The following is a 19,385-nucleotide window of genomic DNA, read 5'->3' as shown; positions in this document are numbered from 1 at the left end:
GACTTCCTCCCTTCCCCCGCCTCACATCCCCCCGGGGTGGCTGCTAATATCCATTAGCACCAGCCATCCGGGAGTGTGAGCGTGGTTAGCCAGGGTCGTGACAGCAACCTCACTCCCAACCTCAGCAGAGCCTCGCCGCCTTTGATTACTGCGGTGTCTGTCTGTCTCCTCTGTTTATCCATCTATCTCCCTCCCACAGGGCTTCCAGGTGGTCTGCGAAGCCGCCCAATCAGATTCCTCCTCCCCGGGGGCTGGTGAGCAGAGCTGTCGTCGTGGTAACTCGGTGGAGAAAGGCGGCCCTTCCCAGCAACCCCCACAGGTCAAAGGGCTCTCCAAGAAAAAGTGAGCAACACTAACCTAATCAATCCACCCTCAAGCAGTTAGATAGGTAGCAGCCAGTCATGCGTGTCATTGATTTTAGATTTGACTGCTCTGTTGAGGTGTCATGCCCAATGAGGCGTCATGCTGAAGCCATGTCGCGGGCGTAAATGCAACAAAGTGATGCGAGCTTGATAACCACAATGACACGGCAACTTTCACCCGCCTGCCTCTTTTCCTCTAATGGTGCGATCACACCTTCAGACTTTGATTGCTTTGATCTGAACCGTGACGGAAAACTTCCTTTTTGCTGCATTTGTTCACTTGATTCCAGCTTCCACTACCCAGTTACAGGCAGCCAAGACCTTGTAAACAAAGGTCACATGGACGCACAAGAGTTTCTTTATTGGGCAGAGTTTTGGTAAGCTGTCAAATTTGGTGCAAAAAAATCTAGAAATAATAGAAAAAAAATAGTCCCATTAAATGAGATAATCCCACTTGTTTCCAGGATTTTCTTGAATCAAGTGTCATTTTCTTGGTTTGTGATATCTCGAGATTTCTTGATATTTTTTAAATTCCTGATCTGCCTTATTGCACCTTGTTTCAACATATTTATTCTTGCTCCCAGAAGGATTCTTGAAACAGCTGAGTATGAGACTCAGTCACTTGTACAGATGGGCATTTTTGCAGTGCCACCTGAGCTCAAATAGCGTTTTTGCTCACCTGCCCAAACAAACCAAAATAAAAGCCTCCCTTCTCCAGGATTCAAAATCACTGCAGTAAAGACTACAAGTGCAGATCGTGTGCATTAATAAAAGCGCACATAGTGACTGGCTGACGCCTTGTATCCGCATAGGATCATTGAACAGAGATTCCTAGTTTTTTTGTATTTGTTTTTGTTGTTTCTTTCAATCATCAGTGCACGATTTCACCGTGAAGACTGGTTTTGGTCACATCTTTGATCGATAAATAATTCATCTGCGATTAATCCGTGATGTCAGCTGTGCGCTGAAGCAGTGCAGCGGCGCAGTCGTTTCTAAATGACCCGTGATGCCACCGAGCGGGTGCAATCATCTTGTTGACGGCTAAACATTTTGCCCCGTGGCATCGTCTGCCGAACACACTGCACAGCACAGCTTGGCACACTAGCTTGTGACAGTCTGTGTATATGAATAGCTCCTCCTTCCCCTGTGTAATGTGTTGAGCAGGGCTGCATCCTCTGTCACCACACACGCACTCACACACACACACACACACACACACACAAATGCAAACGCACAGCCTTCTTTTGCTTGAGCTTTAGCCGACCCATCTGACATTTGCCCGCATAACTAGGGTAATTATGCTGAAGTAATGTGCTACATGTCTAATGCTGGCAGTGTCCCTGGCCTGGCATGACATAGCCTGGCTTGATTTGGGTCCACCCGAGGCAAGTCTGGCATCGCCTTCACCGCTAGATTTATAGTCAGTCTGCACTTGCTTTGGCACGGGCAGCTTTGACCAGCCTGGTTGGCACTGAAAGATAATTGTCTATATTCAGAAATGGATTTTGCACGGAAGAGTTTTGCCCATCCAAAACCATAAAAATCTCCCTCTTACCAAGTCATTTCATCTTATAAAATCTTGCTTTTCTTCAAACAAGTGAAGAAATCTGCCAGTTGGATTAGAAGAACCAATTTATTTCCAATGCAGTGTCACTTGTGTCAGGATTTTTTTTCTGAGAACAAGTATAAATATGTTGAATCAATGCAGAATAAGGCAGATCAGTCCACTAGGATCAATAAAAGACACTTGATTCAAGAAAAGTCTGTTGGTTAGCATTGGAAACAAGTGAGATTAACTGATCTCACTTGCAGAAAAACAAGATTTTAAGACTAAATATGACACTAAATACCTTGCTCAGATATTTTGCCGTGTGGGCAAATGAAGGCAAAGCTTATGAGGCCTGCTTCCAGGATTTGATGTGAAGCAGCTGAGAAAGAGGGACCATCCTCAGTCGGAAGTCCTTCGCACAGATAGTGCTTGGAAAAATGTGAATTTGGTGCATCCCATGTGGGTGGTTTTGTGTTTTTAGCACTTGAGCTCGGCCGTCTTCCTGAATGACTCTGACAGTGGGATGAGTGAGTGAGAGTGATGTGGCGGCGGGCGCACAGAGCTTGATAAGACATCCATTGCTCATCTCGACTCGCTCTGACATTCAGGCGAGTCGCTCCAGCGCTTCTCATGATCCCTGAGACTAGCAGCAACTTACTGTGAATCAAAATAAGCCCGCCCCCCCTCCTCTCCTTCCCTCGCCTGCGCTAGCTATCTGCTCCACAGCCTCACACACTTCAAACACAGTAGTGTGCAGGGTTTTTGAGCAGTCACATGGCAATGCGGGATGGGAGCCCACTGGGGGAGATTTATCCCCATTGTTTCTCTGCACACACTCAAAGGCAGATTAATTGCTTTCTATGTGCATCAGTGGTGGGAATTTTAAGTATTTGTGCATGTGCATGTGTGTGTGCGCATCTGCATAACTCTAGCGGTTTCTGCAATGTAAGATGATAGCAGAGTTAGGGAAGGATCTGTGTTGAATGTAAAGCAGCGCTGCAAGGATTTCGCCTCAGCTTTTGTGTGATTATAGACCACAATAATATGTATAATCGCTTGCTTTCAAAATTTGTGATGTGGTTTCTCAATTTTTTGTCCCGTTTGCATAAAAATTGCAAGGATGATAAACCCCTCAAACTGCCATTTTCCTGTAAATTTCCCCTTCAGTAGCTTCAAAGTGAGAGAATTTTTTTTTTTTTTTTTTTTTTTATACAATAAATATATTCTATACCTACTGGTTGCAACACTTCACTGGAGCTACATGACACTTAGACTGAGGGAAATATTCAAACCCAAGGCATCATTGTTTAATGGCTGCAGCATTACAGCAAAAAGGGAATATCTGCATGTCTTGTGCATCATTTTATCACATTTCCCGGTAATTCAGCAGCATGTATTTGGTATCTTTGGAAACCTTGGGATCTCCACCACAACATAAAATAAAGTTCTGTGGGTTTGAACAAAGCTTGGCCTGCAAAGCAATGACAAACCCACCAATGGAAGTGTCAAAACTAAAGAGGTTAAAAATTGCAAGTCATCGGTGAAAAATTGCTATTTTGCCATGAACAGCCTCTAAATTAATTTAATTCCCCAGCATTCAGCAGTGAAAACACTTCTTCATCTTATATTTATTCCCAATGAGATGTAGCTGCTGCCACTGTTAATGTAAATCACATCGCTTCCTGTATCACAATGATTTTAAAGGCTTTCATGAATGGAAGAAAAGAAAAGAACTCAAGAAAATTCTGGAAACAAGTTGATGAGCACTGGAAAAAAAACGCGATTATCTCTTCCCACTGGCAGATTTTTATCTTTTTGCAGAAATACAAGATTTTAAGATTTTTTTTTTTTTTTTTTGCAGCACTATTTACTGCAGTGTTTATAATGAATTCACATCATGAAGATTCTTGTCAGCCTGAGACTTAGGTAAACTCCTCTATAAATAAAAAAGTGAGTCAACTGAATTCAGGTGGGTTTGCCCTCCTCTACGCCCATGCCTGTATTCCACTGGTGCCTGGATGACTCATATGTGTCTATGGAAAGCGTATGTTCGATTTTTATTTCCGACTCAGCCGTAACTCTGCACTGAGCTGCTGCTCTCACCCTGCACTTCGACCGCCTTGCGCACACCTCCGCGCTCCAACCGCTGAGATAACATCATCTCCGCTGCCAGGTCCTCTGATTAATGCAGCTTCCTTGTCCCCGGCGCCGCATCGCGAGCCGCTCTCGGAGCAGTGCTGATGCTGAGGCAGTTTCCATGGCAACCACTGGCTGCTGCATCTCTCCTACCGCATGGAGTCGGGGGCTGGGCTGCCTTTTTTCCGAGTGCCTGGGACGGCTGTCGTCACTCTGTCTCCATGGCAACCTGACACAACAGCAGCAGGCAGAGTGTGTGTGTGTGTGTGTGTGTGTGTGTGTGCACGTGGGTGTGCGTGTGTGTATACATGAGCGTGTGTGTGCTTGTGTCGGCTAGACAGTGAAACATGATACAGCCTCCCCCTGCTGCCCTGTCTCCCGGTGATTCATGTGGATATTGACCATCTCTTCCTGCTTGATTTAATACAACAGCCAAGATTAAATGCCTCTCTGTCTCCTCGTCTTTCCCCTCACTTTTTCTCATCTCTTCTTTCATTCCTGCTTTTCTCTCTATCTCCTGTCCTTTTGGCTTTTTCCGCTCCCCTCTCTTTTTTCTCCTTTTTCTCTCTCCATTTTTCTCTCTCTGCTCTCTTTTCTTTCAGCCTTTTTCTACTTTTTCCTTCCCTTTTTCTTCTCTCTCTCTCTCTCTCTCTCTCTCTCTCTCTCTCTCTCTCGCTCTCTCTCTCCATGCTCTCAATATCAATATCTTCCTCGTCAGTGTGCAGCGTTACACACTCTGCAGCTCACCAACCACTGACCTTCATTTCAGCTTATTTATAGTGGACTCACGTAGGCTTAGGCTCCCTCTCTCCCTGCTGCTCTCCCAATGATGCTGGAGGGGGGCTCTGCCCTTGTTTACCATCTTCCTTTGATGCATTATTAACAAGGCAGTGTGGTGTGAGATGATGACAGGGTAATATTGCAGGGGATGGCCGGATATGAACTGTCATGTTAATATGTAGTTGGGGGGTAGCGCTCAAACGGCTGGAAACACACCTGTTTTGGTCCCGTTTTGGCCACTGTGAAAGCTCTCCAGCTGACCACTGATCAAGCAGTGATCCGTTTTCATTAATCAGCATGTCTCCCTTTACCACTTTTCTGCTCCTCTTCCATGTCCTCCTTTTCCTCTTACTTCCCCTCCCAATTTCACATGTCTTCCTCCTGTGTCCTTCCCTGTCCCCGTCCTATGCATATTTCACTTCCCTGCCTTTTATGACTTCTCTTTAAGTAAGTTCAGTTCAGTTCAACTCAGTGGCACTCCACACTTATTCCACACTGGGCAATTAAATAAAACCAGACATAGACCAATTAATCAGTCGGCCAATTAATCAGGCCAGTATCTGGCATTTTGACATAATTTAGATAATTGATCGGCCAATATCTGCATTCACGAGACTGATAAATAAAAAGCGTTGTAAGAATGGCTGCTTGGATTGTCAGTACTTTCGTTCATATTTAAAAAAAAAAAAAAAAAACAACTTTAGTTTTTCCTTTATTTATTTTTTTTTGTTTTTAATTTAAGCAAAGATCAGACAAGACAATAAATCAGACAATAACTTTAGTGTGTTCATTCAAATTCAACATTGTTGTGTGTCATTTGCTATGAAATTGTTGGATTTTATCAGTTGCGAAAAATTACAGCAACATGGCACCGGCATTATCATATAATGCTGGCCCTGGGCTCTAAATATCAGCATCGGCATGGGCTATTGAAACCCATATTTGTTCGACCAATGCTAAGAACAAGACATACATATGAGAGATTAAAGCATTAAAAACACCTTCTGTCCTCCTCTTTTATTCCAGGACGTCCGCTCCGCCAGGCTTGCCCCCGTCCCTGGCCCAGCGAGCCCGCTACGCCACCTACTTTGACGTGGCGGTGCTGCGCTGCCTGCTGCAGCCCCACTGGATGGAGGAAGGAGTGCACTGGGCGCTGATGTACTACCTGCAGCGCCTGAGGCAGATCCTGGAGGAGAGGCCCGAACGCCCCCCAGAGCCCCTGGTCACGCCTCTGCCCCGTCCCCGCAGCAGCTCCATGGTGGCCGCCACGCCCTCTCTGGTTAACACCCACAAGACCCAGGTAATGGCAGAGAGAAATCGTGTTTGATTCATGAGAGGATATTTTGACCTGTTGTTTTGTGGCCAAAAAACAATTTTGACTACAGCAAAGTCCTAAATATCTATCCATCCATCCATCCATTTTCCATACTCTCTCATTTCTATTCAAGGTCACAGAACAACATTAAAGGAGTGATCTATTTGTAGTTTAAATCAGGGCTCCCCAAGCTTCTTCATGTGGAAGACCCCCCAATAAATGTGTATTAGACCCATGGGCCCTAATCTGGCTTTGTCCCAAGGGCCTCCATCTGCTCATATTTTTGTTGTCAGATATGACTGTGTATATTGCCTATTGTCTAAAAGGGGCACAGGAAGGTAAAAATAGGATTCATGGAAGTTGAAATGTTTTGCTGCACACCCCTTGGAAATCTCTCGAGGACCCTAGTTGTCTCAGAAGCCCACTTTTGGAAGCACTGGTCCAACCAGTGGTTCCCAAAATATCATCAGACAAACCACCAAGGGGTTATTTATGGGGCTATATATATGTCATATGTTATACATATACACTTTGAGTGTATTATTGCGGCATTTCTTCAAAAACAATACCTTGGTTATAACTGAGGAAAAGTATCGCCAGTTTCCCAGGATTTAGGCTTTGGCAATCAATCCCAAATCAGTTGCAAGTTGATTCAGTAGATTTTTATCCTTATCATTCACATATTTTACAGGCTTCTTTTTAAGATGTACAAAATAAAAAGTAAGCAGTAGGGTTTTTTTTATTTATTTATTTATTTATCTTTTAACTCAAACAAGATATTTTAAGCCACTGGACCTTTTATTGTTACTCAAGAAAATGAAATAGATTCAAGTCATAGATCATTTCCTTTTAATGATCATTGTAGATCTGTTACCCATTTGCCTTGTGAAGAAATGTCAGGCATACAAACATGGTGTTGCAGTGGCTTCACATATTATTACATCATCATCAATGCTTTTTTTTAAAATCATACATCAATAGTTTGAGCCAATCATCTGGTCAAATGTTCCTGCAAAGGTGGCTGTGAAGATGCATTCAAGCAATCTCACAGATGCATGTGCCACACTGAACGCCACGTTGTCCGTGTCCTCTGCCGTGTCTGTGCAGGATATGAGTCTGAAGTGCAACGAGGAGGGCAAGTCTCTCAGCACGGAGACTTTCACCAAGGTGTCTCTGACCAACCTGCGCCGCCAGGCAGTCCCAGACCTCTCCTCCGACCTGGGCATGAACATCTTCAAGAAGGTCAGCACCTGCTCAGAGCTTTGTCTGACATGCTGTCCAGTGAGCTCGACTGGATCAGGACAATTCAGGCAGTGTCAGATACAAGTAAAAATATACCAAAAGTACTTTTAGATTCTTCTCTTGGATTGCTTAACATCTTGCCACGCAGTTTTGTTCTTGGCAAATCTGACATCTCTAAAATTTGCCTCAGGTTTGCATGGAAAATGGCCTCACTTTTTTCAGTTTAACTCTCGGATGCTCAACTTCCTCTCTCCTTATCCTTGTGATTTATTCTCACTGATGACTATGTGTTAGTCTTTTTTGACCCCACCAAGGATACCACAACAATGTCTGCTAGGTTTTTTTTTTCTTCTATTGTAGCAAGGGCACTGGTGTCATTTCAGTGGTTTCCCACACTTCACAGGGAAGACTAAAGCAAAAAAATACACATTTGCATGAGAAAAGTATGTGGGGTTAAGAGAGTGAGGAGACTTATTGCTTACTATATGTCCTCCTATCTCCCTACAAATGATCCTAATGAATTCCTCGTTTCTAGTTCATAACGGGAAGACATCTCAGTCTCCTTTTGTGTTTCAGTTTAAGAACCGACGTGAGGACCGGGAGAGGAAGGGCTCCATCCCCTTCCACCACACAGGGAAGAAGCGCCAGCGCCGCATGGGGGTTCCCTTCCTGCTGCACGAGGATCACCTGGACGTCTCGCCCACCCGCAGCACCTTCTCCTTCGGAAGTTTCTCCGGCTTGGGCGATGACCGGCGGGCCCTGGACCGCGGGGGCTGGCAGGCCACCATCATGGGTAGGAACAGGAACTTGGTTGAATGATGAGTCATATTTCACCTTGAGATATCTATCATTTTTGGTGGAAAATGATATTTGCTCGTAGAATGTCCAGAGTTATCTTAAAACCTCTGTTTCCAAAATAGTTTTGGAGTTGTGTCAATAGAATTGTCTGAGTTTGTAAAATTTACTGAATGATTTCAGGTTGCAAAATTTAAAATCGCTATTTCGCCCATAAAAATATCAAAAATGAAAAATCGTTAAGGAACTGGGTATCATCTTGACTTTTGCCCCAGTTAAAAGTTCTATCTTCATTGACTGATCTGTAAATGTTTGTAAATCTTCTTTTTAGTCCACAACTCTCACAAATTTATTGGTCACAGTCATCAGCATAAACATTTTTCTCCCTCTCATTTTTTTTTTTTTTTTTTACTGTGATGACATGATAACAGCACCTCACAGTATAGAGGACATGTTACAGGTTCACAGTGTTGGACTGCATTATCTTCCTTCCACTTCTTCTGCTTAGACTCTCACTATTTCTCCACCACTTCCTTTTCACTAAGCTCTCATTATGTGAGTCAGGGGATTCTGTCTAGATCCGGCCTGTCAACTAGTGAATTAGGTCAGCTCATTAACATCAGTATTTTGTATTAGCTCTCACTGAGAAGTGTGATTAAAATGTGCTGAAGGCACAGAGACTATTTTTCATTGTCAAGAGTTAGTGACTTTTTTCAGCCTCCTTCTCTTGAACTTGATGCCCTCTACCTGCACATATGCACCAAGTTGAACGGTGAAGCACCTTTACATGATTTGATACACACATGGATGACAGGAACAATGCAATCAAAGAACTAATGTATTAATTTTGCTTTTCAGAGTCAAAGTCACAACAAAAATACCAGAGGTGGATTCACAGTGGTCACACAGGGGGGCACATGCCCCACTTGTGATCTGATCCACCAACCCATGTGCCCACCCAATTTTCATTGGATCTTAGTGATGTCAGAACTTCAGTTACTTGAAAACTGTTATTGTTAAGTGAACATGTTGCATCGCCAAAGTGTCGCCTTTTTTAGGAGCAAAGAAGCAGCTTGCTTTAGCTTGACCACCATACATTTTTCAGTTTTACCCACTTTGGTTCAAAAAGACTCTCATGAGCCTGAGGGCTGCTGAATATTTCAAACCCATAGAAGACCATGCAATGCTTCAATATAAAACATTAACACATGAAAATCCCCAAATTTGGAGTTATGAGCTTCTCACACCACAACAGTGAGGTGTTTTCATAACTGTCTCTCCAGCAGGGCAATGGCCCGATCTCTGTTTCTCTAAGGCTTCTTTATAAATTGAGCTGACATTTTCCTTGTGAGTGTGCGTGCATGCATTGTAGTGCCTGTGTGATTCATTCAACCTGATAATTTTTTTTTTTTTTTTTTTTTTTTTTTTTTTCTGTTGCATCATTTCCCAGGCAAATTCACACGGAGGGGAAGCACAGACACGGCTGCAGATGCAGACAGCCTGAGCGCCAAACATTCTCACTCTCACCACTCTCTGCTGAGAGACATGCCCGACCACTCCAACAGCCACAGCGATAACACCGTCAAAGAGGGTATGGAGAAAAAATTGCAGACCAAAATTCAAAGTCAGTTCCAAAAATGACTTGACCAAATAGACCAAGAGCAAAATAGGCAATCGACTTCTTTCCAAATGCAAAAATATAATTTAGCGAGTTTCTTAAGACTAGCTTTACACAATGCAACAGAACACAACAACAACTTCCAAATGTGATGCAAACCAAATTCATGATTTTTCATTGGATGCTTGTCATGTGGAACTCCAGAACGATGAAGCTGCAAGAAATTGAGTTTGCATTTCAGTTGCGCCTTAAGATGCAAATCTATCTGCAATATCACTCACTGCTCCTGCTATATACCCCTCAGGGTCTAACTAATCAATGCACAGGAATGAACTAATTAAAGCATAGTTCAAGGACCATTTCATGCACCGTTTGAAATCTCTTAAATTGGATGTACTACTGAGAAAATAAAACAAACATCAATAAAACAGCCCACATCTTGAGTTTTTAGAGAGCAATAACATAAGAATAATCACTTATAATAAAATAATCAGTCAGAGTGTATTATGTGCTGATGTAGGGCTCGGGTATGTTGACAGAATACAGTGATTATGGGTGTAGCAAATGTCTAGCTGTTTGTAAACAAATAGAGTTAAAAATAATAAAATGCTGTAAAATTAAAGAAGCAAAACATAATAATACAATTCATCCACTGTAACAAAGGGAGCACTGGCACTGCTGGCTCCATTGAGGCCTGCAGAGCAGAGCAGAAATAGGACAAGATTATGTAACAGTAATATTGTCATAACAGTACTAATTTACATTTAAATAATAACACTGCAGGCTTCAGACTCCTCTCCAGCGTGCAGTGTATAATGCCAAGCATACCATTGAATTTACTGGAAACAGAATTAATATCATAGAAGGAATCTGATACTGATATTATAAGATTACCAGCAGGATAGAGGAAATTCAATTTTACACATTCTCGCAAAAAGATGAATCAAATGAGGTTGGAACATCAGAATAATGGAAATAATACACACGAGTGCTTTTCTCTCACCGTCTCCCTCCTTTCTCGTCCTCCTGTAGTCCGCTCTCAGATCTCCACCATCACCATGGCAGCGTTCAACACCACGGTGGCGTCCTTCAACGTGGGCTACGCCGACTTCTTCACCGAGCACATGAAAAAGCTGTGCAACCCCGTCGCCGTGCCTGAGATTCCCGTGGAGCCGCTGGCCTGCGCCAACCTGCCGCGCAGCCTCACCGACTCGTGCATCAACTACTCCTGTCTGGAGGAGGGGGAGAACATCGAGGGGACCAATAACTTCATACTGAAGAACGGCATGCTGGATCTCACCGTGAGCAAGGCTATTAAGTCTTTGATTTGTTGAAAGTGAAACGATCCCTGTGGGGAAACATAGAGATCGAAGACCTGGTCCCGCATGCACTTATGAGGCTCTTTGTCCTGCTCCACTAACATCCAGTGTCCTTGAACAGAATCCAAATTAAATTTCATGCTGGTTTCCTTCCTCAGTCATGCTCCTGCAAGCTTTAGTGGTAGTAGCCAACATACATCTCCTACCATCTAGCCTACCAAATGGTTCATCACTCCACTGATTTGATAAAATGTCATTATCATAAATTCTAGGTATTCAACCCACATGAAGGCACATATCCATGCATCACATTTCATTTTTTTTTTTTGCGGAACATATTAAAAATAATACTTTGCTGTGCCTTTCCTTGGAAATTTGACAGCTTTTCATCTGGATTCTCCGTTTGAAGTGTCTTTTTACTCTTAAACTCAGCAGACCACACACAAGCATGGCTAGCTCAAAGCACTGAGCCCCTTATCGTCCTTGTCTCCCCGCTCGTCCCCCCCAGGCGGTCCTGCGGGCGCTGTACGCCGTCCTGAGCCACGACATCAGCTCCAGGATCTGCGACGTGGCCCTCAACATCATCGACTGCCTGCTCCAGCTGGGCGTGGTTCCCGGCATGGGCAAGAAGCTCTCCAAGCCCGACGACAAGGAGAACCAGGAGGCGCGGCCCAAAGACCCGGCGGCTGCGGGCCTGGCGGGAGGCGCCCAGGCAGGCGGGGCGGTCCCAGGAGCTGGTGCGGGCGGGGGAGGAGGAGGAGGAGACGGAGGCGGAGGTGGAGGAGGAGGAAGCGGGGGAGGCAGTGGGCAGGGCAGCAGGGATGATGTGAAGAATAACAAGGATAGTGACAGCAAGGTGTGTATCTGTGTTTGGGACGGGTTATGGAATAAGAGGCAGTTCAGTTGACATTTTATATATTGATTTGATGTATTTATGATTGACCTGATGTGTTTCCTCAAAATCCAAATCAAGAACCTGACTTTGATCACAGGCATTTTTTTTTTTATCACATTTTTTCATCACAAAATGTGACTATAACACAAAAGATCAACCCTTCCCTGCCAGTTGAGACCTTGATTTGCTGTGTCTTCCCACATGAAAGTCTGGTTTCAGGTGTGGACGCTTCCACCAACAGGAGGTGATGAGTGGAAACTTTGAGGAGAAAAAATATAAATAAGAAAATGGATTTTCAACCACATAAATGCTCATGTTGGCATCGATTGTGCTTTCTAATTTCTCCCTGAGAGCAGGAGGAGGGCTCTGGCCTCAGCACCCACCGGCTCGCCCTCACCATGCTGATAAAGATCGTCAAGTCTCTGGGATGTGCCTACGGCTGCGGAGAGGGACACCGCGGCCTGTCAGGAGACCGCCTCAGGATGCAGGTCAGACCTCCTTCTGCACCCTCGCTCGCCCTCCTCTGAGTCTGCAGGAGCTCATTTGCAAAAACAGATCTGTGCCACTGTGTCCATTTCTGCAAACCATGTTTTTTTTTCCACATAATATCACTCTAAAAATCTTACTAGAAGGCTAATGCATTGGATTTATTGAGTTATATGGAAACATTTTAGATGTTGAATTTTTGAATTTGAGGTTTTGTTGAGCAGTACATATAGTCAGTTCTTTCTTTTTTTTCTGAAATGGCTCTTATCCACTTTTACAAATTTTCTTTTACAGTTTTCACAAATTTCTGTCATTTGTACTGCTTATTATTTATTTATTTTATGAATCATTCATTAAGTCATCCTCTTTGTATAATAAAAGTTTCATGAAATTGAAATGAATCCTTATGTATTGCCAATGCCAGGGATCACTGGGCCGGCTTTAGAATTTCTCTGAAATAGCGCAGAAGGTTATTTTTTGAAGCAAATCAATATTTCCATCATTTGAGTTATGTAGCAGAGGAGAAAAAGGCCGTTTTTCACCATCTGATATCCTTGATGGAAATCCATAAAGTGTGATGAAAATAGCACAGTGGACAAAGAAAGCCACATTGCGCCGCATTAGTCAGAGACTTATTCTGAGCGCAGACATAACGAAACCAAGCAGGCCGGCCTGAAACGCCGCCGCGAGTAAATCTTTCAGCATGCACAGTGGGATTTTGTTTTTCCTCCTCTGACGTGTCCTGCCCTCACCGACTCAGGCCCAGAACTGCCTGACCAACCTGTACAAGCTGGACAAGCTGCAGTTTCGTCAGACAATGAGGGAGTACGTCAACAAAGACTCGCTCAACAACATTGTGGACTTCCTGCACGCGCTGCTGGGCTTCTGCATGGAGCCCATCACTGATAGTAAGTCTGCAGTGTGTGAGTGGGGCTGGACACACACACACACACACACACACACACACCAATACACATCTGGACACATAACAAATGTATGCATAGTGTGTTCTAGTTTTTAAAGGTATGGGCTTTACAATGCTGGTATGTTTTTTTTTTTTTCCTTTCTTTTTTTTTCTTTTTTCTGCCATTAGCTGATATTTATGCAAATTTATTATCTTAAATTTGATCTTTTTCATGCCAAAGATGCAAGAATTCATTGGCGAAGGCTTTATTGAGAGAAGGCTCTGTAAAAGCACTTTACACCTTGGGTCATTAAAAATCTCAGGGTAGTAAAAAAAACAATAACAGTAACAATAACAACAAAAATACTATTTGAATATGAATAATCAAAGTGTTGCATTAGAATCAGTTCAGGTTAAGGGGTTGCCATAGACAGCCAGTGTGTAATAGTGTTGATCACTAATACAATGAACATATAATCAGTGAAACAGTATGCAAGGTTGGAAGTATGGAGGAGTAAAAGTGTCTTAAAACAAACAAACAAACAAACAAACAAACAAACAAACAAAAGTTCTTCAAGAATAAAGTGAAACCTTTGAGATTAAAGTGGAAATTTCCAGAATGAGTAAAGTCCAAATTCTGAGATTAAAGCAGCCTATACTCTTTTTTTAGTCATATATATTTATAGCTATAATGCACAAAACTGTAATAAAAAAATATGGAAAAACTACATTGCACTCAAAGGTCTAATTCAGGTACGGCATTGCAGTTTTGCACAAGACAGTTTTTTTTTTATATGAGTTATATTTCTGTCAAATTTTTCAACAGATTGTGGTCTCGGGTTGACAAAGCTGAATTGTACTACCGCTGTCTCACCACGCACTCCGACTCGCATTCCAGCGCTATCTCTGTTCGATATACCTGTTTCCCCCCTCCTCCGTTCACTTGTCTCCACTCCGCTGTGTCCCTCCCTCCGTCCTTCCTCCTGCTTCCATCGTCCCCCTCCTCCCTCCATCCACCTCGACGAGCTGAATCCTCCCTTCCTTACTCACTCATCCATTCTGTACACTTGCCAATCCAAAGCTGTGCCCATCACATCTCTGCCCAACCAATGGCTTTTACCACTGAGCATTGAGACATAATGTACATGCCAATTCAGTTTTGCACTGAAATATCCGACATTTTGCACGTGGTAACTACAATCAGCACAGTCGTGATGTCTAATTAAGCAATTGGCAAGTTACTGAACTGATGAGTGTTTTGATTAGGAAAGTGCGTAGGGCACCCTGTTTGTTTTTTGGTGTATATGTGAGTGGGTGTGTGTGTGTGTGTGTTTGCGCGTGTGGTGGTGTGTATGCATTTTTTCAAGTTCACCTCCTCGCCCGGAGGTGGGGGTGCCACGTCCTTTTCTGACACCACGTACATGTCTGTGCCGGCCTGACGTCAATCAACTTGTGCCCCGCCTCTTTTCTCTTGCAGAGTACGGCAGTGCAGGTGAGAGGTCCAGGAGGGCGAAAAAAAGAAACATCGGTAGATACACATGATCAATAATCAATACCAGTCAATAACAGTAGCAATAAGATGACTATACTCACCTGACCAGACCCTTCCCCTAGGCACTGCTTCCATTTCTGCACCCCTCACTCTATGCAAAGGTGATGAAGCTCGCCTGCATCATCAAAATTAACCCCTGGAATCGGGTCTTTATTGATACTTATTCATTTTACCCATAAACAATAAGACCTTAGTGTCACATAACTGGACCAAGAGAGTAAATTCCCCAAAGTTTTAACAGCAGGCCTTAGTCACTTGCATGTATTCCTTACTCCCTACCCAGAATCCCTTTCGGTTTGCTTCCCCACCCCATGCGCTTATGATTTTGTGTCTCTGAACCCCCTCCCTTCCCTTGCCCCCATGCCCTCCCTATTGTTTGGGCTCAGTGTTTTTTTTATTTTATTTTATTTTATATATATATATATTGAGCTGGTCAGCAGTCAATAATGTTCTCCCCCCCCCTTACCCCACCCTCCACCCACCTCGCTGACTAAACCTCCCCCCTGTGTGATGCGTGGTCTCTCCCGCCTCCCTGTTGCTTCCAGACAAGGCGGGCTTCGGGAATAACTTCACCACCGGGGACAACAAGTCTCTGGCGCAGAACATGGAGGCGGTGGTGGTGGGCTGCATGTTCAAGTCCCTGATCACCCGCTGCGCCTCGACCACGCACGAGCTGCACAGCCCCGAGAACCTGGTGAGTGACTCTCTTTGCGCCTTCATCCATCTTCCGTCGTCCGCTGTCACTCTGTTCTCCTCTCCTTTACGTCTCCGGCCCGTGATGCTCGTATCGGCTGTGCTCCCGTTAGATTTGGACGCTCATGTTACTTTTTGCAGCATGTCGCAGCTGAATAATTAATGGCTCGATTTGTACTGAGCCTAATGCAGAGCTACTGAATCATGTATGGCTCCTTTGTTAATGATTTGTCATACATGACGTGTATTAGACATGGATTACATGTTCACCTTATTTAACATCATTTGTGCAACTCTTGGATCATCTGTGAACAAAAAAAAAAAAAAAGGATTTTATACCTAAATGATATTCTGCAGGTATATGTCTATCTCCCAAATAAATTATTAGTAATTTGTTCATAGAAATAATGACTATATCAATGGTTGAGTGAGGTGAAAGGCAACCATAGACAATGAATTCAATTTAGAAATTGACTTCAGTTTCTATGGATGCAACTTTGCCTTTTTCTGGATTTTGTAGCAGCACAAAGACAAAACTTTAAATGATACATATCTATTTTTTTTTCTCTAGAACATATACCACTCACATCTTTACAGATATTATGATTTAGTAAATTTAAAATCTACATAAAGCTATTGCATGTAGTTGCATCCTTTCCACACCAAATGAATTTTTATGTATTGATTTTGCAAGTCTTTTGGATTTCCTCTTTACACCAAATTTGTTTATGATTATTTGAAGATTTTTTTTTTCTTTTAATCATATAGAGCAACCAAGCTCCCAATGCAATTTTACAACAAACTGTAAATATTCTGATTTTGACTCTGACTTTATCACTGCGGCTAGAGCTAGAGTTGAATGATCCAGAAAAAAAAAAAAAAAAAAAAAAAAAAAAGGACATTTCAATTATTTCGACAGACATTGCAATAGTAATATGATTCATGATTTTAGAGGGAATGACAATTTTTGCATTATGGATTTCATTTTTGCTGAAAAAAAAATATTAAACTGATGATGGTCTGATTTTTTCTGTATCTGTACCAAACAAACATGTTGTCTTATGTCTGGAGAATATGATTTGCAGGCCAGGGCATCGCTGTAGCATCACAATATTCCATTTATCAAAAAAAATTGCAGCTCCTGTGATGTAAGTGACATATGAAGAAATTTTCACCAAACAAGTCAGCCTAAAAGTCTACAGCTATTCCCCAAACAGCAGCAATAAAACTGCTCACTGCACTCGTCTTATCAAACACTTCAAACGCTTCTCTAAGCCTCCATTTGGATGTTGTTTTTTTTTTTTTTTTTTTTCTGAGAGTGACGATGAGGCACACTGGGTTCTCTTTGAGCCCAGCTCGCCTCAAGGCTGGCTCGGTTGGCCATACGTTGGCAGAGGATGACACGCTTTTCATAGCAGGCTCACACTTTAGGTTTGGTACAGCCTCATAGGACACCCACTCACAGGCTGGAGCTGGTGGCTGCAGTTGCCACAGACAAACTCATGCATGCACACAGGCGGCATGCAGAAATACAAATCTGCACATGTAAAAGCACACAGTTGATGTATGGTGCAGCTACATATAAAATCCTTCCGCCTTTAGGTCCAATCACTTATTTTCCTTCGTTCCCTTCCTGTGCGACTTTCTCTAGCCCTCTGTCTCCTCTCCTCTCACACATCCCTCCCCTCACTCGCTTCCTCTCCAGGGTCTCTACTGCGACATCCGCCAGCTGGTGCAGTTCATTAAGGAGTCCCATGGCAATGTGTTTCGCCGGGTGGCACTGAGCGCGCTCCTGGACAGCGCCGAGAAGGTCACCACCACCAAGAAGCCCGATGAGAAGGAGGAGCCCAAGCCAGCCGGGCCGAGGAGGTACTGACCAATCACTGACCAGAAATGGCATCGGAGTTTATCTAGTCACAAGCGAGCAGAGTTAAATCCACTGAGAGTGTCCCTGAGCAAGACACTGAACTCCTACCTGCTGCTGGCTGCACTTAATCTCTGATCCCTCTGGTGAAATGTACATATGACATCCTCATTATTGCGACTTAACTGTTATATCAGAATATGCAAATCCCACAGGTTCAATTTAACACACACTGCAGAGGCCCCTTTTCCACTGCAGGGCCAGAGCTCACTAATTATACATATTGTTTCATTTCCCCCAGAAAAAAGTCTCATTGTGTTGTCCCCTATGTATGACTATTATTACCAAAGGATGTAGTGTCATATTAAATACACTATATGATCATATTTATACCAAAGACAAAGCTATATTTTTCTTCATTCCTATAACACTCGTGCAGTATATGACTCTGAATTGATTTATAGCTGCAATATTCTTAAAGAAGTATCCAGGGTTCAGCAAAATTATTTGCGTTTTCAGTTTAATAATTAGATTTTGGCTCTTAACCAGTACTTTTCAGGCGATGTAATGCGAGGAATGGTTGGGTATGGCCCCGTCTGCATGGGTCAAACATTCTCCAAAGCTTCACCGACACCCTTCAAAATCTGATCTGAAGCAGCAGCACTGCGTTATTCTTCTTTTAAATCAGTAAAACAAATTGTTGTTTTAAACTCCGTGCATCCCACAGAAATTAAAAGAGTTTTGCTGCGTCAGAACAGGCTAGACTGTGTCTGATTGGGCTGACCTGTGTGTTGGGGGTGTGTGTTTGCAGGTCAGAGGCGGGTACGTCGGGGGACAAGGGTCAGACGTCCAGTGCTGCAGATGAGTGTCGCAGTTACATCTCCAGTCGACCCCCCCAGACCCCTGAACAGTGAGTGTCTCACATTGCAACACCTCCATGGTCAAAAAACGGAACTTTTAAAGATAGGAGAACTTGTAAAAGCCTCTATCAGATTTGAGAGAATAAAATTTCTGTTTGTATTTCTGCGTGATTCTCTTTATTTGAGGCTCTCGTGCTCATGCAGCCTTTCAGATCTCACCCTCCTCCCTCTGTCCCTTCAGTGAGGAGCAGATCCCGGGCGCTCTGCTGGGCAGGAAGGATTTCTGGAGGAAGATGTTCAAGTCGCAGAGCGCCGCCAGCGACACCAGCAGCCAGTCGGAGCAGGACACCTCAGAGTGCACCACCGCCCACTCCGGGACCACCACCGACAGGCGCTCTCGCTCCCGGTCCCGCCGCATTTCCCTCCGCAAGAAACTGAAGCTGCCGATAGGTAGGTGCAGCAAATAACACTTTCATTATACGAACCTTTGTGGACGGCAGAGCTGCTCTGGAGGCAGGAATCATTGGGTTAGGGTTAAGAAGCCTGCTGACCTCCCAAGATCATGAATGCCATGTACATGAATGAATGAAAAAAAGGTTTTGGCCATTTATAATTTTATTTATTGTTTGAGCTTTGCCCTTGCTGGCTTGTTAGCTTTTGTTAACTAGAAGTCTGAATCGCCGCGGCTTTACTCTTAAAGATTTAAATCAACCAATAAGATTATTTCTGTCACCAAAGCAGCTCTGTCACTGAGAAGAGCTTGGATTAAATAAAACCAAAATTTGCATTTGCACACAAACATCAGTCCTGGATAAAAAAATAATAATCTGCCAAATTCCTCAAACATTTCCAGCGCTGATTTCTGTCCCTTCCTCATCTCTTTTCACCATTTCACCAACTGTGGCCAAATCCAGACACACATTCCCTCTGATATGATTTCCTGATGTTTAGCGCAATGTATTTCAAATAAGTAAATTATATAAATTATATGACGATTTCCAAATATAGTACTTGC

The 19,385-nt window shown here is 43.4% G+C and overlaps 1 protein-coding gene across 1 annotated transcript in view; it reads left to right on the top strand.

Annotated features, from left to right (window-relative positions):
- The window catches only part of unc80 (unc-80 homolog (C. elegans)), a 78,984-nt gene that overhangs the window by 3,784 nt on the left and 55,815 nt on the right, over positions 1-19,385 (top strand). Inside the window, exons 7-19 of the mRNA XM_030070545.1 lie at positions 200-342; positions 5,854-6,127; positions 7,250-7,384; positions 7,961-8,177; positions 9,630-9,770; positions 10,830-11,098; positions 11,625-11,972; positions 12,371-12,514; positions 13,258-13,405; positions 15,499-15,647; positions 17,352-17,515; positions 18,322-18,420; positions 18,612-18,826. Coding sequence (XP_029926405.1) covers positions 200-342; positions 5,854-6,127; positions 7,250-7,384; positions 7,961-8,177; positions 9,630-9,770; positions 10,830-11,098; positions 11,625-11,972; positions 12,371-12,514; positions 13,258-13,405; positions 15,499-15,647; positions 17,352-17,515; positions 18,322-18,420; positions 18,612-18,826 — 2,446 coding nt within the window. The remainder of the gene's footprint in view (positions 1-199; positions 343-5,853; positions 6,128-7,249; positions 7,385-7,960; positions 8,178-9,629; positions 9,771-10,829; positions 11,099-11,624; positions 11,973-12,370; positions 12,515-13,257; positions 13,406-15,498; positions 15,648-17,351; positions 17,516-18,321; positions 18,421-18,611; positions 18,827-19,385) is intronic.

Source organism: Myripristis murdjan, chromosome 2 (genome assembly GCF_902150065.1).
Source record: "Myripristis murdjan chromosome 2, fMyrMur1.1, whole genome shotgun sequence".
Classification (NCBI taxonomy): Eukaryota; Metazoa; Chordata; class Actinopteri; order Holocentriformes; family Holocentridae; genus Myripristis; species Myripristis murdjan.
Note: the sequence above shows the minus strand (reverse complement) of the source record. Positions and strands in the feature narration are given on the sequence as shown.